Genomic DNA, 27,167 nt, shown 5'->3' on the forward strand with positions numbered 1-27,167 from the left:
ATAATTATCTGATTAATTATCCAACTCTTGGATCTCAGGCATTTTCAGTTTCCATGTTGCAGCTGAGGATTGTTACAGTTTCCAGGGGAATTGCTGGACCCAGGGCCCGGCCAATGAAGGCATGCTGGAATAAAGTCACACTGATTTTGCTGCAATATAGACTCCAAAGTGATTTGTAGATCTGGCCACGATATTCGTCCCCTTGATAGGAATTGACACAAAGGTGTATGCTTTCTCTGACTTCTGAGAAGATGAACTCTTGATGTAAGATAAGATTTAAGGGATTGAGTAATTTAGCACAGCTCTGGATCTAATTGAATCGATAATTTACTTTCCAGAAGGTAAAATCTGGTGCTTAATATATGCCTACTGGTGAAGCTAAGCAGAGAATAGAAAAATTGATATCCTAGAGATCTTTGACTGGCATTTGGACTACTCTGACTCGTGCTGTTTTGACACTAACCGGAGCTCCAAGTATAACTGCAGGGCAGTGACGATTTTCATGTCTGCATTTAAGAAACTGCAAGCAGATATTCATGACACAACTTGCGAATGCCTCTTTTAACACACAACCTGTTTCATTAATCTATTTTGTCCTTTTGGGAAAGGAAAAGTAACCTGCCACTCTTGTACCTAGAGTTTGTGGGGCAAGAATACCAAAGGACTTCCTTTTAAAGAATATCTCTTCATGTGTAGAACACGGAAATGGCTGCGAACTGCAGTGTTGACTCAGAAAAGACAACATCACGTGGTAGAGGCTCTTACTCTGTTATCCTGATCAAACTTTCTGCAGGTCTTATGCCCCGTTTGCTTTGCTTCTTATTTCCTTTCATAGGATTCCTGCGTATTACTTGTGCCTATGGGATTTGTTACTTTACTCAAGGAGATGGTCGCAGAAAGGCTCGGTGGCTCTGTTTGGTCTTGCACCTGATCAATACAAGCTGAATATGGTATTTGATGTGATAGATCCAAATGCTCCTACCAGAACTTACGCAGGGAGTTGATGTACTGTAGTTACCCTTCAGCTCTGGTGTTGCTGTTTGAAGTGCTTGGTAAGATCGTTAGTAGGAATTTGTTTCATTGTCTTCAGGTGGGTCTCTAGTGGACACGGGCTTGAGGCTGAAAGCAAAGCTGGTCAGAGCTGTGCAGAGAGCTGCACTGTTTCATGGAGATGTACCAGCTCCCATGCAGTTTTTATCAGACTGGTCTGTGTGGTGAAGGGTTTAGAGAGAGGGAGGAAAGATCTGTTGGGGTCTTGGAGATGTTGTTGTTGGGTGACTGGGAAGCTACCCAAATCTTTGCTTTTCCATACCCTGGCTCCCTGGGCAGCAGACAATGACAGATGCATAAACAAGTATTTCACAAGGAGTTTTGAAAGGTCTATTTCTTTTAGTGCTAATTGAATTTCTTGCATCAGCGTTCACTGCTGAGGGTGCCTGAGAGTGTCCTAGGCTGAGCTGCTATTTGTGTGGATGAACCTCAGGAAAACAGGAAGGTTAATGTAAGAGGCTAAAGACTGCATTGACAAAAAGGCCAATAACTAATCACTAGGATTTGATTTTGCTAAGTATTCTGATGGAATTCAAATAAGAAATTGCTGAGAGGGTTTTATAATAGCTCCCTCAAACCAGCTCCAGTCCTAAAGGAGTGCAGTGGTCACATAGAGGCTCACAGAGTGCTGATGGGGTAACCCAGCAAGTTTTAATCAGAGAAACTGGTGGAGCTGCTGATAAGATGCAGGATTAGTAAAGGCACAGCTGAACGTGCCGTGCTGTAGGAGAGCCAGCACAGCTTTTCCAAAGGAAGCCAGGACTTGAGAGACTTGCAGAAATTGCTGACAGAGGCACGAGGCCCATGAGCTGGGCTGGGCTGGCCAAGGTGAGAGCATGCGGGCTTCCAGAAAGCTTCCAATGAGGTAGGAAAAAAGCTTTTGGTACAGAAGCTAGGGCTGAAAGGGATGGTGTCCACATGGTTAAACAACATCTAAAATGTAGCAAGCAATGGGCTGGTTAGCAATAGGTGGATGGTTTTCAGAGTTTACCTAAGAGTTTACTGATGGGGACCACCAGGGATCTGTGATGGGAGCAGTGCTGCTCACAGGGAGCAAAGTGTGAGGGGGTAAAGCTTGCTGCTGCTCTGCACAATTAGTCGGGGTGGGCACAGGCTGATTGCGGAAAATTTGCAGAAGGATCTTGTGATGCTGAATGACTCTGCAGCAAATTGCAGTTGAAATGTGAGATTGATGAAGGCAAAATAATGCACATAGGGGAAAAAGAGCTTAAAAGTTTGGACTTTATATTACCATTTAGCACTCAGGAAAGGGATCTTTGGATAATTACAAGTACTCCTATGAAATGATTAATTCGGTGCTCACAGTGAGAAAAAGGCAAGCGAAGGGCTTAGAATGAGGGAGGGGAAAAAGAGAACAATTCAGAAAGTATGATGACACCACTGATAAACCTCTGGTGCTGCCAGATCTTGAACATTTGTTCTACTTCTGGCAATCCTACCTCAAAAAGGATATAATTGAGCTAGAAAACATTGACAAAGTTAGAACAGCTTCAGTATCAGCAAAGCCCTAAGCAATCTAGGGTGCTTCCACTGGGGTGGGAGGGTGAATGAAGGGGTATGTGAATAGATTTATAAAATCACAGAAGGTGTAGAGAGGCAAGTGTTCCTCACAATATGATACAGCAATTGAGTTGTCAGGCAGAATTTTGAAAACAGACAGAAGGAAGTGCTTTACACTGCCCATAATTAAATTGTGGAGCTCATTACATAGGCTGCTGTGGAGACCAAGAATATAAATGGGTTCAGGGAAGGACCAACACATTCCTAGAGTAAAAAGCCATTACAGGCTATTAAGCACAAAAGTCTGGAAACAGCCTCCAGCTCAGGAAGTCCTTAAACTACTGATTACTGGAAGCTGGGACTGGAGTATGTCAGAGGAAGGATCACCCAATTTGTGCCAGTGCTTCTCTAAACACCTGCTACTGGCTGTTGTCAGAAATGGGATACTGGATCAGACAGATTATTTGATTTGAGTGAAGTTGGCTCCTTTGATACTGCATGCAAAAAATTTGGGAATCTTAATGTTGCAGGGAAATAATCGTTGCCCCATGGTCAGCTTGAAAGAAGAACATTACGTGCCCAGAAGGCAAGCTGGGAACAGCAGGTTGTAGTGCAGTAAGTAGGGATGCATGGGGAAAACTTAAATAATGCCAGAGTTCAGCCAGTACATTTTGTTCATGACTTTGATAAGCACCAAATTGCAGAAGTGGAAACCACCTCCAGACAAACTCAGGCACATGTAAATTGTTCATACAGCATGCAGGTACTGTTTGGCCTTGTACAGGGATTTTCAAGTTGTGGTTGGCAAAGCTGAGAGCTGGCAGGCGTAGGGTTTATCTACATTGAATATTCAAAGAAAAGTAGAGTTATTGTGACTTAAACGTTGTTATACAAATGACTGTCCTTTTCTCAGTAAATATCTAGATTAACTTTGAGGTAAGACTCCCCCAGAACTCTCTCCCGGCAGATGTCCTAGCCGTAGGATCTGTGGAAGCCAGTCTCTGCATTTTTATGATCTCTCAACCTTGCAGCTGAGAGACTGCCCCAATGGTAGCTTATGCCCCTATGAAAAGGAGGGTAATAACCCCACCCTGGAAAGGCAGCAACTCCAACACTAGTGAACAAATAAAATGACACTCAAATCTGTTAACCATGTGCAGCACTAACTTACTCTTTCTTTTCTAGATAGATTTTTCTAACACTTAAATGAGCTGCATACTATTGACTAATTGTCTTTTGTGGTCTTTGAGGATTCATCATAACTATTCAGTCTAAACAACTCATTGGAGGATTTTTATATGCCTTAGGTGGAGGAAAAGGCTCAGTAAAGCCAAAGCCTGGGATATAAACTCAAATCCCTCCTAATCAAATATGTATCCTTTGATCTAATAAGTAGGTTGAGTCTCGCCTGACTTTTCAGCAAAATGAAAATGTAATGCTTTTTTAAAAAAAAAAAATCAGTTGTTATACTTGAATAGCTTGAATGTATGATTGCTTTTGGTTTCCAAGGCAGTCAACTGCTCTGTTAAAGAATTTCCGTAATGGTATCAACTATGGAATTACTATCAGATATTTTTGTTTGTTGTATATTTAATGACATACACATGTATGTGTACCCATGCTTGTTCACAATGGTAGTGTGTTAGCTAAGTTGATAATAACATCTGCTACAAATTACTGATTACTGGATATGGAAAAAGTAATTATCAAAATACAGCTCATTACTTATGATGCAACATTTCCTTGCTGTTGGTTGCTACATCAGCAGCTGCCTGGTGTGCCCATTTTAACAAAGTTGTGGACTTCATAGTCTGAAGACCGGAATATGTCGTGAAAGCACAGATTCACTCTTTCTATCTGTCTCTTATCAGGGGAACGGTGATTGCTTTTGCTTCAATGGGAGAAGGCTGCCTGTCCAGCCTGTGCTTTCATTCACGCACTCAGCACAGTGGAGATGAAATTGCTGGGAAAGATAACTAAAAGCCACTCCTGTTACCTTGCTATTGGAAAAGTGCCAGGTGGTGTAATCTGCTAGTTAAAGTAATATGAGATATGATCACCTGGATACTCAGCATCTGTTCTGTTATCAGATTTGTGCTACCTTCCCTTTCCCCCCATTTTCCCCTCTCTCGTCTGCCTTACACTTATTAGAAGGCCATGTGTTTGCTCTTTAGCCTGACCTCCTTTTTTAATGGGAAAGGCTTCTGCAGTGCATGCAGTGTGTTTTGACACTGTCTGTCTCTGTTCTGAGACAAAATTCTGATAAGAATCTGTGTAAAAGTAGGCCTTTTTAGCTTGCCCCTGGGCCTAAGGGTCACTTCTGGCTGGCTCATGCAAATTTGCGCGAGATCATTTTAAGGCTTTTATGTTAAAACAAACCTGAAAAAGAGGCGTTATTGTCATGCCTGTGTTTTGTGTGCTTTCCAGATAAAGCCATAAATGCAGCTTGGCAGGCAGAGGAAGGGCAGGCTGTTGGCACAAAACTGTGCCAAGTCTCCCCCAAAAGGCTCATCAGCCTCGGCTCGCTTTTAAAGGAATGTGGGCCAAGTCTCAGGTTCTGCTGCAGGAGGCTTGCACATCTCTAATTCTGACTTGAAAAAGCATCCAAGGCTTGATGCTGAGATGTCTGTAGCCATTCATTAGGCATTTACCTTTTAAGTCTCTGCTGAATTTGCCTTCCAGCTGGAAGTCTTGTCCTCAAACTGGTCAGATAAATTTGTTCCTAGGAATATTCATCGCAGACTTTGCTTTAGTAAATTTGCTTAGTGGATGCATGCAACTTTACAGGCTGTATTCCTTGACAAGTAATAGGCTGTAAGCCTTGTTGGCTGAAAATGTTGGCATTTTTCATCAAATAATCATTAATTGCTAACGCTTTATTATTCAGCCACCTTCGCTTAAGTACTGCTTTGCACAAAGTGGATGCTACCTTCCTCTTATGAGGGTGGGACTAAGTAGGTTTGCTTTATCACTGTCAGTGGTGCAGGGTGGAAAACGTGATACTGCTGCCCCATTTGCACCAAAACAGATTAACATGTTATAAACCATGAATAGACACAAGAATGTACTCTTGTGTTTAGGAAGCACTAATAACTAAATTGATACCTAATACAGCATGGAAGGAGACTGTCAACTATTGGACAGTTTTCTGGAAAAATATATTTAAAAAAAAAATTGTAGTTTCTTGTGGTTTATTTCTTTAAGGCCTTAATCTGGTCATTGAGAGGACTTAGAGCTTATGTTGTACTGACATATATGGCATAAAATCTTTCTTACTAAATTGTTCTTTCCTGATACTTTGCCACGTAGCGCAAGTCTTTTCCTTGGGCTCCTTCCTTCTAATGGTTTTTTTTCAAATGCAAAATATTTTAGAAAAAACCCTTAATGTCTTACCCACATTTTTAAGTGGAAATGCGGCATTGGATGATCAGAGGCTGATGTTAATGTTCTGAGTTGTTAACACTATCCACAGAAAAGGGAATTTAGGAGATTCTGATTTAGCCCTGCCGATTTTTCCAGATGTGCACTGTAAGCAGTGAGGCTTCCAAGATCCTTTACTGTGGATATATATTGCACTGTATATTTTCAGGACAATGAAAAGATTTATTTAGCATATGGCTGACCTGGATTGTCATCGCTGGCTCAGTTGACCTTTATTGCCTTGGGACAGTGGTAAGATTAGGAGATGCTATAAATAGCTGTTGCACTGTGGGAGCGGTATCACAAAAACGCACTTTACACAAACAGACTGTCATTTCACTTTGTGAGGGATGAGAGTATTTTGCTTACAAAAGGAGATCTCTCCTTGAGATGTTTTTGTCCTCTTCTGAACCACTGCAGCTGAAGCTGTGAGGTTGTTTTGGTCACCGCCATCAGGTGCTAAAATACACAATGCAATAATGTTATGAAACTTTATGAAACCTACTGTCCAAGTGCAGCTGAGCTTTGTATCAGCAGTGTCCTGTGCTTCCATCTGATGGCTCACTATTGGAGGCTGATCTGGCAGGGCTGGGTGCCTCTAGGGAAACAGGCAGTGGATACAACCTCAGCGCTTGTGGAGCTCCGGGGGGGTTTTTGGTCACCATCTGTGACTTTTGAAGGAGGCCATATCTATGCCTCAAGAGTTGTAAGAATGACTTTAGACCAAAAAGATGGAATTGAAATAGAAGTGGAAAGAAGCTGTAATACTTTAAGGGATGCTGATATGATCAAAAAAGGTTGTAGTGTCTAACTCCACTTCCTGACTAAGTGGTGTCCCCATGTCTTGTTTTACGTAGTTGGATGCTGAATGGATGACTTTTCCCAGTCTATAAACTAAGTAAAAGCAACAGATGTTGCGCTCTTTGTATAAACTCATACTTCATTCCTCCAAAAAAGGCTATTTGGAACTATGCATAAATTGATTCGGCAGGTTCAGCTGGTGTGTGAGGAATAGATGTAATGAATGAGGACTCTACTGAAACTGGGAAACAGAACCATATGTAGTCCACTGGATTTCATATTTCAGCTTAGTGCCAGATGAGTAACTGATCTTCATTAAACAGTAATTTTCAGTGATCAGATTACCTTATTCTTTTCCTAAACTGCTTTAGCAGGAGATGGCATTCAAGCACCATTTCACCCAAGCTGAAATTAGATGCTGTACTGCCTCTTCCGATTTCTGGAGAAGGGTGGGGTGGACAATTATATTGAATAATTATATTGGATATACACTCCATTTATTTGTTTCTTTCTTTTCAATTTGCAGGAAAGCAATCTCCAGGTCAGGCCTCCAGCACTTGGCTCCTGTGCATTCCCTCAACATTGCAGTCTCCAATGGACCTGTGAAGGAACCAAGGGCGGCCTTAGAGTGGACTGTAGGTGTTTGGTTTTTTGGCAGTTAATTTGAGCAGTATCTCTGGCTAGTGCTCTCTCCATCCTTAAATCAACATAAGACATTGCATTGCTATCAGCATTACTACTGGTCATTAGGAACGTGCTTCTATTATGAAATGAAGCACAAGGCAGAGATGTGAAAACTTGCAGAGACTTGAGCAGCACAGGAGAGAACTATGCAGATTTCCCAGCTTGGGAACTGTCTAGCTACATTTGCTCACTGCCTTCTTGACAAAGTCTGCCATCCAAAGGTAATCTGATTTTAGCACAGCAAGGGTTTTATACCTCTGCTTGATGAGCCAAAATTTAAGGCTGAAGATGCGTGTTGAGTTGGCTGGGTCTGTAGTGTAGGTAGTAGAAATCTTTGGTCATGGTGCTTTGTAGGTATGGCTATATTTCTTCTGGGCCCAAGCTGGCTTGTAGACACAGAGAGCATATATTTCCATTCCTCCCATCTTGTTTCTCTTATGTTTCTGGACTAGTTCAGAAGGGTCAGTTTAGGGCTGTCTAGAATATAATAGACTATTTCAGTTGGAAGGGACCCAAAATGATCATCTAGTCCAACTGCCTAACCACTTCAGGGCTGACCAAAAGTTAAAGCATGTTAAGGGCATTATCCAAATGCCTCTTAAACACTGACAGGCTTGGGGCATCGACCACCTCTATAGGAAACCTGTTGCAGTGATTGACTGCATAAAAATGTTTCCTAATGTCAAGTCTGAACTTCCCCTGACACAGCTTTGAAACATTCCCATGCACCTTTCATGTGGTTATGCACTGGTACGTGCTAAGAATGCAAGCCTTAAGCCAGCAAGTCACACAAATGTCCCATTTAAAGCAAAGCATACAGTAGATCTTACACTCAGCTATTGGTAAAGAATTCAGTACATTGCGGTATCAAGGCACCAGCCACCCAAGTGGCTTTTAGGTGAAGATAACTTATGTTTTAATGAATATGGCTTATGTTTATCTCTGTTCTCTATACCAAGACTGAATGGCTTTCTAAATGGTGTGCCCTGCTTCAACCCCAGCTGCTGCACTTAACATTTAAGAGGACGAAATTTTACCTGCTGTGCTGCAGGAAGCTGGACTAGATTCACTATGATGTTCTACAGTACTGTACTTTAACACAGAGTGTTAAAATGAGTTTGAAAGCTTACATAGAATCCTCTTGGAAGAGCTTTGGAGAATACCTTGATCTTTTGCTCCAGGAAACTTGGGTCCTGATTCAGCAAGGTATTAAAACACATGCCTGCTTTGAGTCATTAGTGCTGCTTAGTAGAAGTCTGAGGGATCAGTCACGTATGTGAAGGGTTAGGTACAGGCTAAATTAAACACCTTCCAAAATTGTACTTGGAAAACAACAGCAGCAACAAAACCCCCAAACAAAAAACCTAAACCCCAAGCCCAACAACTACAACTTACCATTCTCCAAAGTTGATTGTCTGCTACTCGTTTTACCAGGTGGTTCCTCATGTGATCCCAATACATAAATACTGCAGGACTTGATGTAAGTTGGTGAATATTGATTAAATATTGTGAGTTTTAATAGTGTGTGTGTGTGTGTGGAGTGGTTTTTTGTGCTTTACTTCCTGGCTTATGGTTTAGATTTTTTGATCAGTTCAATTTCTTAGCTGTTCCAGCCTCTCAGATTGGTGTTGCTGCTTTACTTCACACTTTGATTGGAGAAGGAAGGTAATGCTGTGGCATGTGGGGAAAGGGGCAGGATAGTGAGCGGAAGACATCTGAGGCTGGGAGGAGCCTGAACTGACCAGCTGTAGTAACTGGTGAATGTGGGGGAGAAAGGCATTTCTCAAATCTGAGACACAGTGAAATACATAACAGGGAGGTGGTTTGGATGTGTGAAGAAGCTGAAATAGACCAAAGTTTATAATGAGTAGTGAATGCCAGTAAAGAAAAAAGTGAAGTTTTAAATACTGATATTTAAGTCCAGAGGTGTATTTTGTAGAGTGAAAAGATATTTGGATTAAGATGTGTTGGAGCCAGACAGGAAGTCTTTGTATTTAATCACTGGAAGGCAGCATTAATCAGTGCGTGTTGCATCCCCATCTATATCACCCTGCTCTTCAGTATTTCTGTGGATGATTCTCCACGGACCCGTGATGGGAGATCTTTCCAAGGTCTAAGTGACATGAACATAAGTTGTCACTTTGCAGTAGAAAATGTTTCCTCCCTGTTGTCTTCACAGTAATAACTGGAAAGAATTCCCTGGCTATAGTCTCTGGTTTTGATAACTCCTTGCAGGTGATTTGCCATTATCAGATGGTCTTGTGAACAGGACGCTGATTCAGAGAGTGGGATTTCCATTCCCTGCTCTGCCACTTACCTCATGAGTGAGTTCAGATGAGTTGTTTTGCCTCTTGGTACATCAGCCTCTCTAGCTGTAAAATGGAGGTGATGATTCTGATGTCTCTTAAGACCTTTTATGTAAGAAACAGTATTGCTTTATTATTGTTGTTGCTACTACCTATCATCCCCGAGGTTTCTTTTCTCTAACATACTTACAAATGCCCAGTTTCATCACATTTGCTACACCTAATTCAAGTTAACTTGGAGCTGCTTTACTGTCTAATTTAATGCTATCTTTTCACAGCAGGGCCATACAGAATATATTCTCTGGAATAGGTGATGTTATAGCCACAGGGGAATGCAGAATATGCCTTACCAAAAAGGAACCATCTTAAATGCCTGTCCCTGTGATATGTTTATGCATAGCCCCTTCTCCCACCCTCCCCCATTTTAGGCATCACTCCCATGTGTTAAATGATTAAGTAATTCTAGCCCAGATTCTCAAGTAAGTACAAACTGAGCCACCTCATACAGTGCCTGTGTACCATTGGGGATCTAGGTATTTGTATATTTTCATAATGCCATTTGCTCCCAAGGAAAATAATCATAAGCTTTTGTGCATCACAGTCATCCTGTAATTTCTTTTTAAGTACTGCCTTCTAGCTCTTGCTTTCTTTGGTGCCTACAAAAATCTTGACAGCCACTAGGATATTAGTGTGTTGAGCTTCCCACTGGCCAAAAATGTCTCATTTTGTTTGTCCATAATGCATTTGTCTGTTGATGCCCATTTCTTGCCTTCTCCTGAGCAGGCATTTATGGCCCATGACCACAAGACTTAGAACCCTAGTTATGTCCCATAAGAGGTATTTAAAGACAGGCAGCCTCCATTCTTGGAGTTCAGTGAAAAAACTTGACTGATCCATGCTTTGTGTTCTGTGAATGCATGGAGTTCTCTGGGTGCAAGTTGAATGTTCTTTGGAGGAGAAATATTATAACCTTTTACCATAAATTGTACGTATTAAAGACAAAAAAAAAATTCTTATAGATCTTAACAAGAATAGAAAACTTTGCATTTGAGTAGAAGTTGAAAACTGGTGTTTGGCAATATGTGGAGGCAGGGTCAGGCCAGCCAGGAGGATTGTAGAAAGCACTACCCAATTTCACATGGATGGGATAAGGAAAGCTAGATCTCATCTGGAGTTGAATGTAACAGGAATATGAAGAGCAACAAGAATGGTGTCTGTAGGCATAGCAGCAGCAGTAGGAACACTAGGAAAAATGTTGGGTCACTGTTGAATGGGGCAGGGGATGTGGTGACAAAGGACATTGAAAAACCAACATGCTCAATGCTTTTTTTTTTTTTTTTTTCCTTTAAACCTCCATTTTTACTGGTAAGACCTGCCTTCAGGAATCCCAGGCTACTGACACCAGTGGCTGCAGCAAGAAAGACCTACCTTTGTAGGGGGTGATCAGGTTAAGGAATGTTTAGACTGAACATACAGAAGTCCATGGGACCTGTTGAGATGCACGCAAAAGTGCTGAGGGAGCTGGCTGATATCATTGCAAGAACAGCCTGTTGTCTTTGAAAGGTCATGATGATCAGAGGAGGTTCCCGAGGACTGCAACAAAGCAAATGTCGATCTTGTCTTCAAGAAAGGCAAGGAGGAGAATCCAGGGAACTACAGACTGATCAGCCTCACCTTGATTCCTGGGAAGGTGATGGAGCAAATTCTTCTGGAAGCCATTTCCAAAAATATTAAGGATGAAGTGATTGAGAGTAGTCAGCATGGATTTATGGAGAGGAGATCATGCCTGACCAACCTGACAGCCTTCTATAATTAAATGACTGGCTTGGTAGATGAGGGAAGAGTAATGGCTGTTATGTTGACTTCTGCAAGGCTTTTGACACCATATCCCGTAACATCCTCCTAGGCAAACTGATGGAGTATGGGGTAGATAAATAGACAGTGAGGTGGCCTATACCAGTGAGGTATTTATAATCAGTGAATGTGACTTTGCAATGAGTCTGTTGCATTATATTCTGTGTCTTTTTGGCATTAGTCAGTAGTGCTGTCCATTTTCACGGACGAGTAAGTGTTTGTAAGTGCCTAGTGATATACTACACTGTAGATAATTAACATACATGTTAATACACTAATATGTGTTCTATATATGATTAAATATTTTCCTTATTAATCTAGATAAATGTATTTATTTTCCATGTGAATGGTTTGGCTTCTGTATCATCAATTCCTAAAAGCTATACTAATTTTTACAGTGAAGGCTATTTCCTTTCCATTAGACTGTCTGCAAGACTAAGTTTTGTAATTGGGAACTGAGTATTCAGTTGAAAAGAGATGTACATTATCAGATGCTCATATGAGAAAGGAGAACCCTGGGGTATGCCTATCCCATTAGTCACATAAAAACATGTAGTGGCTCTGGGAGCTTTAGTTCCACTTAAATAAGTAGTGATGAGTGCAAGCTCCATGCATACTTAAAAATTGCTGAAATTTTGTGTGCAGATGACACTTGAAGGAATGTTCAGGAACAGTAGTCCTACTTTGCTGTTTCTTTTTCATCAACATTTGAGAACTAATGTTCTTTCCAGAGAGCTCTGAAGAGGAAAAGAAAGATCTGTCATATTTCAAAATGGTGGCCATATCTATTTTTTTTTCCAGCAGTAGAGAGGATGCAGTGATATTACAGAAGGTGTCCTTCTTGAAAATAGGTATTTTTTCCCATTGCTGCGAAAAGGACTGAAGTTAAGCTGTTGTCAGCCAAATAATGGTTCATGAGAACATAGGGCATCATCATCTCAGTTGACAGCATCTGGACTTTGCTCCTTCATGAAGACAAATGTTGTTATTCTGCTTCTGCATACAGATGATCTTAGATGATGGTAACAAGAATCTCAAAGGATTCTTCTCAGGAGGGAATACAGGAGTGGGCGACTGATGCAGGGATGTTGGAAAGCGTGGTGGGGGAAAGGAGAATGGCAGAAAAAGCTAGAGAATGTGGTGAACCTAAACCTAAATGTTGAACACCCAAAAATAGTTCTGGAAGTTGGAGCCTACATATCTTCAAGTTTTTTTTGAAGTAATGACGTAGTACCATATCTCAGTGATGTTTTATTTTGTTTTATGTCCACGTATTACATTGTAGTAATTAAAGAAAAGGTGACTTCTACATGAAGAATATTCCCAAATTAAAATGTGCTAAGGTGGAGTTAAAATTGAGAATACATATCAACAGAAAAGCATTTGGGACATTGCTATTGTTTGCAACATGAGCATTACAAACCCTGGAATTTCTGTTAATGGTAAAACACAAGCCAAACATGAGAGAAAGACATTTGGGAGAAAGACATCCAAACAAACCTGTTTCTTCTTGATGGTGACCTTTTAAAGAAAAGAGCTAAAGCTAATAATTTTTGCTTACAAACTGGTTTAATTAAATTTAGATTGAGCACTAATTTTACACTGATCATAAGTTTATTAATCATAAGTTTATCACCCAAATGTATATCTGTAAGAAGATTCATCTCTCTCACTGGAGTGTTAACGAAGGGAAAAACTTCTTAATGGCTTATTTTAGATATCTGTCTTACATAATTTTTTTGCAGAACGCCAGTCATGGCAGGAGTGGAGGAGAGCTCCGTTCCTTCTATTACAATTGGAGTTACAACTCCTTTGAAATAGAAAGTTGGGCTGACTGGTGTATTTGTTTGGCTGAATATCTATAGCTGCTTGACATGGCAAATTAAATTACTCAAGTTTATCTGCATTGCTTTTGAAACCATGCTGACTGCAGAACAGTGAAGTACGGAGATACTTAAGGGCTTTAAAAAAATGGTAACACTTGCTCTGTCATTTAACCACACTGGGGCACTTAAGAAAAGAAACCTAGCTGAATTAGTGAAATGTGCACAGCGAGTTATGATCACGCACATGTAATTACATTGTTCCCAAACTCCTAGTCCTTGAATTCCTATTTCTCTTTCACTTCAGGGGGGATTGTGTGTGGTTTTTGTTTCATACGCAAGGAATGTTTGTTATACTGAAATTATTTTTGTTTGCTATTAAGGTGGTAATGGATCAGGAGCAATCAAATGGGAGGTCTCCATCTGGGAGAGCATATTGAGTTCGCGTGTCCCCTGTGAGGCAGGCTGCATCTGCCAGAAAAGCACTGCTGCCTCCACTTCAGTGAGCAGGGGCTCTTTCTCTTCACAGGACACCGAGTTCACACACTTCCAAGGGCTGGGAAGCCAGGCGAGGAAACAGAGTTCCCAGTTCTCTTTTTAACTACAGAATATTAGGCTGCAGTCATTGCTGTTTTATCCACGGTGGCAGGCAGTATCCCTTTTCTACATAGCAAGTCAAAGAAAAGCATGTCAGCCTAAAAGTATGATTTGACAGATCAACTAAGCTGCCCTAACGCTGAGTTGGTACCAAAAGCATCGGTCCCACTGAACCCACCTTTAACCCTCCACTTCTTGTGTCAGATCCAGCAGTTATGTGGCCACAGGGTGAGTCAATTTGTCTAGCTGATTTGGTAGATAAAAGTTATCTATGTTTTTTCCATCAGTTGAAATGATTCATGTGTAGCTTCACAGCCACTAGATCCGGCACGAGGAAAATGGCAAGAGCGTGAGACTGGGGTCTAAGAGGTCAGGGACAGAAAGAGGACGACTGCCTCTTCAGTGGCCGTTTACTCCTAAAGCCAACATAAAGACATCAAGTGTTAAAGAAACCAAATGGCAAATTATTTATGAAAAGGTTGCTGAAGTCAAAACTCTTGTGGAAAAATATCTGTGTCAAAATAAACAAGTGATGCTGTAGCCTTTACTGTGTTTTAGTTTTGTGTTAAACAGGAGCTCATACTAGCGGTAGTCCCAGTGACCTCTGTCAGTTTATGTATTGGTAGATGGAGTACCCTCTTTGTCCAGCACATGGTGGAATACTGCCTGTAAATTTTGGAGTACAAAATACTGATTCGCTGAAGTCAAAATTCTTCATAGATATGTATTGATTTTTGTCAAAATTTCCTGTTAGAATTGAATGAAAAATTGGGCTTGGAAAAGGTCAAAGCATTTTCCTTTGACTATATCATCTTGATTTTCATAAGCGGCAACAGAATGTCTCATCATATAAATGACAGTGCCCTGTAAAACTTAAAACAGTGAAGTTAAAATAATTCCCTTTGATCTTACTGACACAAAGTAATCGACAGGCAAAGCTTTTTGAGGGAGGGCATTTCATCTTGGGAAGTCTCAGCCTCTTGCTCTGATTCAGGATGAAAGAAGATTTTTCAAATGTCAGTTTGCTGGAATTGAAATTGTGAGTTTTCACCCAGTGCTGCGAAATTTTTTGTGGCAGAAGGTATCTGGATGTGTGCCACTTATACCAGATCAGGTTATTTACATTTTTATTATCTAGTCTTGTCAGAACTCTGTCATAGCATAAGCTACAAAGGTCATCCTTGTAGACTACTGACTGATTTTTATTTACACTGTGATGTAAAGTCAGACATGTGAATCTATGATACAGTCTGGAACAAGAGAGAACAAACTCAGTCTAAACTAGGTTTTGGAAATAGGCCACTTTATCTTTAGAAATCCTGGATGGCAATTTTTGTGGACATGGTCTGAAGGAAGGGGTGTTTAATCTATTTTTTTAATGTAATTTTGGTTCCTTATTAAAAATTATGTCCCAGGAGCTGTGTGCTTTCTTACTTAGCTTTCATAGTTGATCCTTCCTAAACACCTTTTATAATCTATAAAATTTAGCTCTGGGTTATAATGTTGAGTTTGCAGTGTTTTGTCAGCAGAGAATGTGCTCAGGTCAAACACTCTTTGATGAGCTCATATCCTCCTGCTTCGGTCCTCTTGTCTAGCTCCTCATAAACTAGACAGGAAGTTAGTATTTTGGGCAATACCGTGGGCATAGTAATTTTATTAGTATGGTGTGACTAGGCTTCCATGAAGTGCTGTAAAACTGATATAGTTCTTGCCAGAGAAAATTGCTTTAATATAAGGATAAACTTGAAGGGAAAGAATTTACAATCTGAATAATTTACCATCTGAGTGAGGCTTGAAAAATTTCTTAAGCTAATTCAAGTCCTTAAAAACTATTTTGCATTATAGAAGTGCTGAAAAGCCTCACCTAAGCTATCCTGCACTGAATTGTACAGTTTAGGAAAACCTCTGCACCCAGGGAGCCTACAGTTCAGGTGGACAGGCAGACAAAAGAATGAGAAGAAATGGAGGTATTGAACAGTGTGCCACTAAATGAAGTTTAATCAGGGTGCAATGGTAGTAGACTGGAATCCAAGTCTCACTTTCATCCAGCCCCTTGTGCTGGATGAGTCTGATAATACTGAGTCTGATGCAATGGGGAACACTTCTGATGAAGTTAGAAGTCCTGTGGACAGGTAGACCTCTCACCAGAAAAAACCCCACCCAACAGTGTTGTTCTTGTCCTCTTGGTTTATTTGAAGTGAGCACCATAGTTGTGGTAGGCACCACATGCCGACTTGCATAGGTCTTGGCCGTTGTGGATGCACTTGTGCTGCAGAAGGCCAAGGATTTTGCCACTTCTGCTTCTGTACATTACCGAAGAAATCTGCATGGCAAGAGAAGTTTTCTCATTTCACCACTCTGAAACTGTCAGTGGTATTTTAAATAAATTATTTTAACCAGTATGGCTATTTCAGAGCATCCTGCTGTCGGACGCCATCTGTTTGGTAAGCGTCATCATTTGTGACTTCTGCAGTGTGGGAACCAAATGTCAGAGACTGTCAAAGCGTTTTCCATCATGCTCTAATTCTGGCTGAACAGAAATCCTGTTTATTCACTTTGCTCAAGTAGTGTACACTAAACTTCTTAGGCTTTTTAGTCGAGTCAGGATAACAGTCCAGTAAAAACTGTAATCTACAACCAGATTTCCTCAGAACAAGAGTTTTTATAGAATTAAGGTACAGATTTGGTCAAACGAGGCTGTCAAAGAAAAATCAGATGTTACCCTGTTAATCACCACTTATTGTGCTAAGTGGATTTTTTTTTTGAGAGTGTTCTCAGTTGAATGCATCATTTTTTCAGGTATAAGATTAAAGTCTGGTCTCTCCTGGCCACTTAATGTTTTGTTGATGGTTTCATAAACATACAGTGTTGATCCAGCCATTTTAAAGAAAGCATTTTTCCTCATCTAAACTATGCCGTCATCCTAAAGCTATAGTCAGTATGTTATTTTGCACTTCTGGGCCTGGCTCTCAAATTTTTGGATGTCTCCAATTGAAAGTTCAGTAGTCGTGTTTTTGTTTCATCTCTCTTGATTTTTCTGTTTTTTTAAAATTCCGTGTACATCTCATGCTTATGAAATCTAGAGTCCCAGTTAAACTGTGCAGCATGTGGGAAGAACATGGACAAAGTTTCACTGAACTGTACACAAAAATACTATGGTTCTGATTGGTGACACATCATTCATTGTATCATCAGCATCCTTTAAGCTGGGGTGGTTATTCAGGTTAATACTGTTACGGCTTTGAGTTGTAGAAAAACAAAACAACATGTGATTGTGTGGTAGTGGTTTTGGTTTTGGGTTTTGGTGGGGGTTTTTGTTTTGGTTTTTTTTTGTTTTGTTTTGTTTCCTTCTAAATGTCTGGTGAAAATATTTTTTTTTTTTCCCCTCTATGGCCACGTGGCTGAATTTCACAAACCAGATTAACAATCATCTTTTCTTAGGAAAATGCTGTGAACGGAGAACATCTGTGGCTGGAGACAAATGTTTCTGGGGATCTCTGCTACCTGGGGGAGGAAAGCTGCCAAGTCAAATTCTCAGTGAGTTATTTTCAGATTTCCTTCTCTCTTTCTGAGGTAACAAGCCTGACTTCAGACTGATACAGTGCTCAGATGCTTGGGAGCTTGAATCGTTTGCTGATATTGTTGATGCTTGTGTTCCAGAAGGAATGCAAAAGGGGCAAAGGGCTGCTGGCTAAACACCTTATTCTTTGGGGAAAAAAGCCCCAAACAATTTTGAGTGATGCAGATTATTTACACCATGAGAATGGATGTAAGGAGTAGCTTTATAAACATGGTAAGGGAAAAAAGGTTTAGAATATTGAGATATTTCAGAAATGTTCAAAGGAAGTAGCCTATTTTATTTATGTACACAAATATATCACTTGCTGGCATCTCTGAGAGTAGGGTCTGATCAAATTTTTGTGATTTTAATTGCTGCAAGGATTTGAACTGCATTTTCTGAACTGTTGAATGCACTCATCAGCAATGAGTGCACTCATATTCGAGTGTTTGCCTTCTCCTATTCGAGAATATTCGAGGTTTGTTTTCTCCTATTGAAGGTTTTCTGCTGTGTATGGAAATGTTTCATTGGATTGTTCTCTAACCCGTGTGTGTCTCTTCTTTGACTGGGGAGTCACTGTTATGCTTCCAGTCTGCTTCACCAACTCTTCACCAAGTATTTCAGTTAAACTGCTTCAGCAGAAGAGAAGAAAAAAACCCCTCCTGTTATCTTGGTATTTAGGGAACCTGGTGAGAGAGTGGGGATCCTGTGTTCAAGTCCTCGCTTTGAATCAATGCTCAAGGGAGCATCCTGGCCTTTGGACTGCAAAGTGTAAGGGCAGTTCCTCCTCTCCGGGGTGTTTGTGGGTACTGCCTGTGACACTTCACGATACCAACTTTCTGATTTTATTAAAAAAAAGCCCTCAGATCATTGGATCCAAATCAAACCATTTTGATTCACTAATCACCCCCAGTTTTTGTGGCACTTTGATCCAAAATACTAGTGCTTTCGTAGCTCCAATTTAATATCCATCGCCATAACGTGTCAAGCAAATTGGTTACTTTATGGCATATAACGTTAAGGCCAGTGTATGCCTGCTTACAAAGAGAACTGAAGCAAAGTCCCAAGAGTAAGAGACTGCGGATTGTGTGGTAATATTCAAGGGAAGTGTCATTGTGTGTTTGTCCTGCATTTTTATCAGTCCTGAGGCACTGGGTTTTGGCAAAAGCTGGAGACAGGGTTTGTTCGTCTGAGCAGACCTTTGGTCTGACCCAGTATGACTGTTTTTATGTTCTTAACAGAAGTTTGCCTTTCTAAAACTGAGTAAATACTTCCGCATGATTTGGCTCATTAAAAGTAGCAGGGAAATTTAGTAATATGTTGCATACAATTTGCAAGGCTGTGTCTTGGCTTTAGAGGTGTATCTCTGTAGGAGTTGGAAGGACTGTTTGCAGTAGCTGCTGAATTAGACCCACTGACTCATACTTTTTTCTGGGAAGGTTGGGAGACAACTTACATGGTGACAAGCTTTTCCAGCTAATAGGCCTGGAAATGTAGAGTCATATTTAGGAAGCAACAGAGTTTAGAGTTGCTTGAGTCTTGGCCTTTGCTTGACCTGACTGAGATTCTCCTCACTTTTAGGTACTAGCATATTGATTCCCTTTGGGGAAGGTGGTATCTGTGTTTATAACATGTTACAGTGTATGGGGCTTTCATTAGCTTAAGAACTAGAGATGGAAATGAAAATCCAGTTAACTTTAGCTGTGGTTAGTTTAACTTCATCTGTCAAAAGGCTATTGCTTTTCCAGTTTTAATCTTTTGAAGACTCTGCATCTTTCTATGCCTGTCCTGGTCTTCCTTTGACTTAGCTCTTTTACATGTACACTATTTAAGATCAAATGTTTTCAGTGGAGAAGTGGTGAGAAATAATTAAGCTGTAGCTGCACAGGCTTTGCATAAACCTTTAGTCTATACAGAACACTTACTCATTATCTCTGGAATATGGAATTGGCATTTCATGATAAATCAAAGAAGTTAGAAGTAATGGAAAAGACAGCCTGAATTTTTACTAGCCTCTCACTATAAATGGTTGTAACTACTTGCCATGTCACCAGCATTCAAAAATCATGAGAACAACTTAAAAAGCAAGATATTAAAAAATAGCTGCTTGTAAGGCATTACCTTTGTTTGCTTTTTGCAGTTTTTCATCTTGGGGACCGATTCCATTATGTTGTCTCACTCTTGGTAAACACAGAGACTAAAAACATACTTGAAGTTAACAAGTCACAAAATGCATGAAGGCTTAGTCTGTTACACAATGTCATGATTCTTCAGGTGAAACATTAGAACAACACTCCACATACATGTGAACATATACAGTTAGGGTGTATCTAGATAATTATGAGACTCAGTAAAATTATAATTATTATTCTATAATGTGAGCCAGAGCTGTGTTCCCTATTTCTTTGTGAGTTCATTTACAATATATTGAAAATTTTAAAGAAATAGTTTATTAGAGATTTAAATGAACATGAATAAATTGATTGTAAAAATCTGCAGCAAATCAGTCTCAACTTACCGTGTGTTTATAAATTTTCTGTCCCTCAAGCATAAGTCTATAAGTTAAAGTTCTATGAAAATTAATTCCTTTTAGTTTATTAAATTGAGTATATGCAAGAAAAAAAAAGTAAATATATTCTCTCTCTCCTGGATGCATTCTCTTGCCTTTGATATGCTTTGGCCCAGGGGACTCAATGGAAATTATTTTAAAAACCCTGCTGAAATTAATAAAACTAACCAGCATAATTAGGTTGAGAATTTTGTCCCTGCTGTAACATTTCGTAGGCATTTAGCAACCTTCTGTGAAAAGGTTATCATTCTCTGCTAAATGACCCAAGTACCCAAGTATTTTTCTGCAAGGCAATGGTCAGGCCCATCAAATTAAATATTATATGAAAAGCATGAAATGAGATACTCTTTGGAACTGGTCTGAGTTCTCTGATTTGCATGTATGATTTCTCTCTTCTTTTCACTGGCTCTGCTCATCATCTTTGCAGGATACTCCCTTTTAGGGTGATGATCTGCACTGTTAATGGCCGCATCTGCTACCTAAAAGGAGCCTTTTACTTCTAGTTCACAAGCTGGCGTACTGTGGCTCTGTCTTTTTCACGAAGTCCAATTCTTAACTGGAAGAGCTTCAGACCTTTTTTTTTTTTTTTTTCAATATACAAAACATTTGAGAGCACCAAGAGAGGAAAAAATGTATGTCACATAAGGAGCGACACATCTCCTGTTTCACAGCTAACTTTTTTCCTCCTGGGTATAGTGCACCTCCATGCACACACGTCTCCCTTTCCTCTTGCAGAAATCTGCTCTGCGGAGGAAGTGTGCTGCCTGCAAGATTGTGGTCCACAATGCGTGCATGGAGCAGTTGGAGAAGGTAAGACATTGCCATCTTCTGGAGCCTGATGTGGACAACACTCATTTAATTCTTTTACTGAGGTTTCAGTCTGGAAAACACCATATGCCAAATTAGGTTTTCATAGCTGGTTTAACAATATATTTGTTAAAAAATTTGACTTAAAATTCCAATTTATTTTTTAAAATAGGTTTCTTCAAACCCTGTGAACCGTAAAAAAACCCAACCCACCCACCTCCAAAACACAGAATGATTTCACATTTTTTATGTTTATAAAAATAATTTCCCTCTATTTCTAGACTGAAAATTGAAGCTAGAAAACGCAGCATCCTGTCATGTACAAAATTCCTCGAAATTCCTCAACTAAACCCAGCATAATTCATCTTATGACAGCTATATTTATTACAAGCAATGCAGCATAAGATGCTGCTATGAACATCCTTCACTGTATTTACTAGACTATACTGTTTTCTCCTCAAAACTTCAGAAATTAAGTTCTTGGTTTTAAAAAGGAAAACATCAAACCTTTCCTTTATAGTACCATTATTTCTGTGAGCATCTGTCCTGCTTCTCAGTTCCTTCAAGGAGCCCTCGTCACTGCCAAGCGCCTATAGAATATCTATCACTGACTTCAGTCTTCCCACCAGTGATTTGTCTTTGTTATGCCTAACTGGTCATGTGTTAAAGAAATCTCCCCCCCCGCCCCTTTTCTTTCTTGGTGGGGTATGTGTAAAGAAATATGAGTGGGAATTTGCCCATCGATTTCATTAGAGCTTCATTTTCACTCCTATATGTTTTGCAATGTTATTCTTCATAAAAGAAGTTGATGCATAACAGATTTATAGCGGCAACCCTTGGAAAGAGTTTTTTCCTTACCAAGTATTTGGACCTGTGTTGACAAATGTCACAGTGATTGCCACAATACCAAGTTGGTGAGCTACCATTTCTATCCCAATGCTTTTACCCACAGTGAAATTAGCGTTAGCACACGCTTTCAGCACAAAATGTTGCCAGTGAATTTTTCATGACTTCCTTCATCAGCAGCAGTGCTGACTCTCCATAGCCCGGAGAGCTGGTGGCATTGCCAGCCAGAGCAAATGAGCACTTAGATAAAACCCATTCTGTTGAGCTTGTTTATGTCATTCTGGAGACCATGAAATTCACCTCTTGGCAGAGGGTTGTTATAAAGTCTGCATCCCTCTTAAACCCTGTGGAGTTTAAAACTGGCACACAAGTCTTCTACTTGGCCCTCTCTGGCAAGGTGTAAGTTGTAAGTAAAACAACTATAAGCTGGGGGTCTTTTCAGCCTGCCACAACTCAGCAGTGAAACAAAAAATTGCAATTCCAGGTGAAGAGCAATGGAGGAAGACTGGTATTGCTCTGTCTTTCATTTCTTCTTAAGTAATAAGTATTTTGTTTACATATTATTTTTTTTTCCATCCCTTGAGCTATTATTTAGATGACCTTTATTAAATGAGGGAAGAACTTATTTATATGAGAAGGGGAAGGGTTGTATTTGAATTTGGGGAAACTCTATCCTTCTACCTTCATAGCAAAACCATAGCTGTGCAGTATCCTTAAGTGTTTTATTCTTTGAAGGGTAGTCAACTTAAGCTTGTATCTATTTCATTTAGTGCATCCTTACCTCACATATCCTTTGGCCTTTTCCCATGCCTTTCTTCAGTATATTTTTTTTCTCTCTACATCCCTCCTGCTCTTATTTCTATTGATTTTCTTTTCTCAAAAGATTTGTGTTTTTTTTTTTTTTTTTTTCTCATAGGTCTCCCTTGTTGTTTGTTAAATGCTTTTTCTCTTCACCTTCCCCAAAATGTTTTCCATTCATGGAAGCTCCTGTTGTCCTCTTTCTGCCTTTCCTGTCCCATCTGAAGGAGGCAACACCACTGCATGAGGCAGTACAATGCTCCCCAAATGGTTTGTGGTTGGGGAGGTGGATAAAAGCAGCCTGATCTAAGCAAAAGGTAGAAATTTAGGGTAATTTGCACGGTTCTTCATGTGAATGAAGATTTCTCCACAGATTTTTGTTTGTGAAGATATAAAGTGGGGATGTGCAAAAAGGTCTTACAGAGTTAGATTTCCAGCTTCTCTTAACTTTTGAGACCTCAGCTTAAGTCCACTTTGGTTGCAAATTATCTTCTTCAGAAAAAAAACCCAAACAGATGAAGCAGTTTTCTTCTAGGCAAGGGGAAGACAGTTTAAATAGTTGAACTGAGCAGGCAGCAATAGCTGTAGAGAAGACAAGGGCTCTGTAGGGGTCTAGCAAGGAGAATTATTAAGGCATATGAAAAAAGATTTTCTGGCATCCAGGTAAGTTACTTTGTTCAGCTAGTGAAGCTTATATTTTGATAGATAAAAAATATTTTGGAAGTCTGGCCTAGATCAGTATATTGGAATAAATTTTCTCTCGGCTCACTTTCAGTTCTAACAGCTTTATTTTAATGCCAGATTAATTTTCGCTGCAAACCAACTTTCCGAGAAGGAGGCTCCAGATCTCCAAGAGAAGTAAGTAATGGACAAATGACGACTGCTTTTCTTTTGGTTTGTGTGCTGATCCACCTGGTGTGGAGATGCAGCAGTGCTTTTAGGTTCAGAGAAGTCTTAGAATATTGGTTCCCAGTGGGACATGTTCTCCTCCCCAGAATAAATGTAAAATGAATTTTAGCTGAAGCACTCCATTACTTACACTGACAGAAACCACTTCATCTTTCTGTTGTCTCTTTTCCCATTCATTCAGCTAGTCTGTCTTTTTTTTTTTTTTTTGGTAACATTTCTTTTTTTTTTTCTTCCTGACCTTGGAACTACTTTTTAAAATTTTTTCACTCTTTCCCTCTCCTTCCACTTGCCTCTCCCTTCATTTTTTTTTCTAGAAGTATCTCTAGTGTCCTAAGATTATTTCTTTTTTAGTAAAGAGATCCAACATTCAAAAACCTTATGATTTGCTGCTAGCTACTGTATGAATTCAGCTCCTTTGAAGTTGCTAAGTATTTATTGTTATTATTGACATATATCTGTCTTACATATTAGAAGCCAGTGTTTCAAAAACCACCTCTTAACTTTTATAGCTGATTTGGTGGCCAGCTTGCTCTTAGCAGAGGTAGCTCAATTCCCTGCCACATCCCTGTTCAATGTTGGCTGGCATAACAGCATGGCCCAGGCAGACCCCTTCTAGCCCCCTTGCCTGCACAGAAGCAGGGGCAGCAGTCCTGCTCACCCTCCTGTCTCTTGCTCAGCTCTTGCTGCCATCCAGGATGTAAGTAGTCCAAACAGTGAGAAAAGACTGCTTCAATGACTGCTCCTTCCTCCCATCCTTCTCTTCTCCTGCATTGACTTGTGATATCCTTTTTTTTTTTTTTTTTTTTAATTATTATTATTAGGCTATATTTCCAAGCAGAATAGAGCGGGGCCCTGCACTGTGGCTGAACACAGCAGTGTTTGGGCACTTTGCTCTGTATTTAGGTGATGATTATCTCCACATCATGTAATGAACTTCTTTTTGTAGAAGAGTACCAAGAGAGTAGTTCTGGCTGCATTTCAACACGGATAAAGAACACCATTTCATCCTCATTCTTTCTCCAGTTTTGGTTGTATCTGGGGCTTCCCACCGGGACTACAGCATTTTGCTCCAGAAATGACTGTATTGACTGAAGGGACCTTTCATTTGGTGTCTGTAAACCAATTTCACACAGGTGTTACCGCTGAGTGCAAGCTGCCATTGCTTCCTATAACATATCTTTTTGTCCTTCCTTTGCAGAACTTTGTCCGACATCACTGGGTGCACAGGCGGAGGCAGGAGGGGAAATGTAAGCAGTGTGGAAAGGTAAGATCTCCAGTGCAGCACAAGCACAACACTGGGCACTTATGAATTCAGAGTAGCTAGTAGGTCCTTCTAGTCTCTGAAATTTTCCTATCCTAAACACTTGGCCTCTCTTAAGGGCTGATGACAAGCCTGATATGTTGAGTAGTAATAGCCCTGATTCCCATGCGGGAAGAGAAAAGGCAGCTACATCTGGAGGAATGAGCACATCATGTGTCCTGGGTCATTGCGCTGCACCGGCTGCTGAAAATGAGGAGGAAGGCTGTGGCTCCTTGAGCTTCTTTCTTCGTTAAGCTAACCCTGTGGCAATATGGTGTTCTTGTAGTGCTGTCCTCTGTGCCAAAATTGTGATGGCCTATTTTTTCAGGCTTCTGGAAAAAGAAAGGCTGTTGCTTTCTTTCTGCCCTGGCAGACTGTAAGATTTGTGAGACTGTTTCACATTTCCTCTGCTGCATAGATTGTAAAAGTTTATTTCTAAAAAGCTATAAAAAGGGGTAAGAATTACCTTAGCTACTGAAGACCTTTCTTCTGAAATATTATGAGCCCCTGAAATCTGTTGAGAGATATTTAAAAATTAAATTAACTCAGGGGTTTATTTTCCTTTCTCTAGCACTATATTATGCTTTCTGACTCCCTCTTAACATCATCTAGTAAGAAAGACTGTGTCTTGTCTCCATGGCACAGCACTTAAGTCAGAGGAAAGTCAGGTTTGTTTCTGGATACTGATGTAGATGACCAGCTGCAACAAAGCATGCAATAAAAATGTGATGCCCTTTTATAGCAAGTAACATGGGAACAGTGCAGCAAGGCACTTTGCATACAGCATTCTTGTGGTATGACTTTGCTGTGATATTGCCTTCCTTCTCTGCCATTTTGATCTGTAGCTCCCCTAGAGGTGTTAGGAGTTGATTTTGCAATGGAAGTACTTACTGCCTATCATATCAAACCCTGCGCTGGGTACGTTCATGGGGGCAACATCACCAGTCCATCCTAAAATTCCTATCAGCCCTGATGGATATGGAGAAGTTCAGAAAAAAATCACAGTTTTCCCCTTAAATGAGAAATACTCAGTTAAGACTAACATGGGTATATTGTAGTAGAGTTTCTTTGTAGTTTCTTTGTCAAGAAAAGAAAGGATTAGGGAAAATGACAAGAAAAAACCCCCATTATATTTATTAGCCAAGCAGTTTCCTATTACAGCAAAATACTTGTCTGCCTTGTGCTCTGCTGTTACATTTCTTATACCTCTGAGTGAGAACTGTCTTTTATGTTCTCTTGTCATGCAAGAAAAAGGGAACTATCGTTGAAATGGAATGGCAGTAAATTTAAAGCATTAAAAGAAAGTATTATTCATGGAATATCTAATGATTCTGGTAGATGTCATTGTTGTGTAATGTTAGTCCTATCCCATGGCTGGAACTGGATGGTTAAGTATTTTAATGATCATTAGTAACAGTTCCAGTATAGAAAGTATTTAGGATATACCATCTCATGCTTCAAATCATAAGCCAGTGGAAAAGAATTAATGTTCCCCAACATCCTTAGCATGGCTTTGTGGCTTTATATTTTGTGTGCTTTCTGTGCCGTGGCTGACACTTCCTGAGAGCTGGAGAACAGAGGCGTCTCTGTCAGCGTTCTAGCTTAGATCTGAAGCGCAGTTTGGAATGCATTTTCCTGATTGTCATAACTTACCATGGTTCACCCATGGGACAGTCTTGCAGCAAATGAACTGAATTCCGTTTAGATTAAACTTAACTGAAAGTTAACTTTGCAGCTACTAATGGGCATTCAGTCCACAGGACCACACTACAGCTAGTCTAAAGTAAAATTCTCTGAAAACCCTTGTGTATAGTGTCCTCAGTACCAACAGAGCCTGTGCTACCACTGTTACATGTTACTTGCTAGCTCAGATACAGCTTATACACTCTCATCTAAGCTTCAGTTTTCTTCTCTTCCTCCCAGGGGTGATTTCACTGATGAACTGCAAAAATAGTATATGCAGAAATCAGTCCTAGGGAAGGGAGCCTGGAAAGCCTTGTTCAAAATCTTACTGAGTGCAGTGGAATGAAAGAATCTATTTCTGTCTACTAGCTGTGATGAGTCCCCCTTTTTTGGAACTGGAGACTGTAACAGAAGGATGGCCATATCTCTCAAGACAAAGTACCAGTGTTCAATAGTGGCTTATTTGGAAAAGTATAAGATGGGGCAGATGTTTAGTGATGCATCCCCAAAACAGTCTCCTGGCCTCTAAGAATTTGTCTCATGAATTTCCAGGAATGGTGCCTTTATATTTAACAGCCTATGATAACTTTCTCTCCTGTGGTCTTGTCTAGTTGATCCTTCAGTTCCTGTAAAGTTGTAG

The 27,167-nt window shown here is 40.1% G+C and overlaps 1 protein-coding gene across 12 annotated transcripts in view; it reads left to right on the plus strand.

The window, feature by feature from the left end:
* Positions 1-27,167, plus strand: part of DGKI (diacylglycerol kinase iota) — a 226,258-nt gene that overhangs the window by 76,077 nt on the left and 123,014 nt on the right. For 10 of the 12 annotated variants that reach the window (XM_030040174.1, XM_030040172.1, XM_030040173.1 and 7 more), the window contains exons 2-6: positions 7,319-7,427; positions 17,498-17,593; positions 20,920-20,994; positions 23,437-23,493; positions 24,743-24,808. In XM_030040174.1, coding sequence (XP_029896034.1) covers positions 7,319-7,427; positions 17,498-17,593; positions 20,920-20,994; positions 23,437-23,493; positions 24,743-24,808 — 403 coding nt within the window. Of the gene's footprint in view, positions 1-7,318; positions 7,428-8,910; positions 8,957-17,497; positions 17,594-20,919; positions 20,995-23,436; positions 23,494-24,742; positions 24,809-27,167 lie in introns of those variants that run through there. The other 2 variants (XM_030040178.2, XM_030040177.2) reach the window with 2 other exon arrangements.

This window comes from Aquila chrysaetos, chromosome 17 (assembly GCF_900496995.4).
Source record: "Aquila chrysaetos chrysaetos chromosome 17, bAquChr1.4, whole genome shotgun sequence".
In the NCBI taxonomy this organism is placed as follows: domain Eukaryota; kingdom Metazoa; phylum Chordata; class Aves; order Accipitriformes; family Accipitridae; genus Aquila; species Aquila chrysaetos.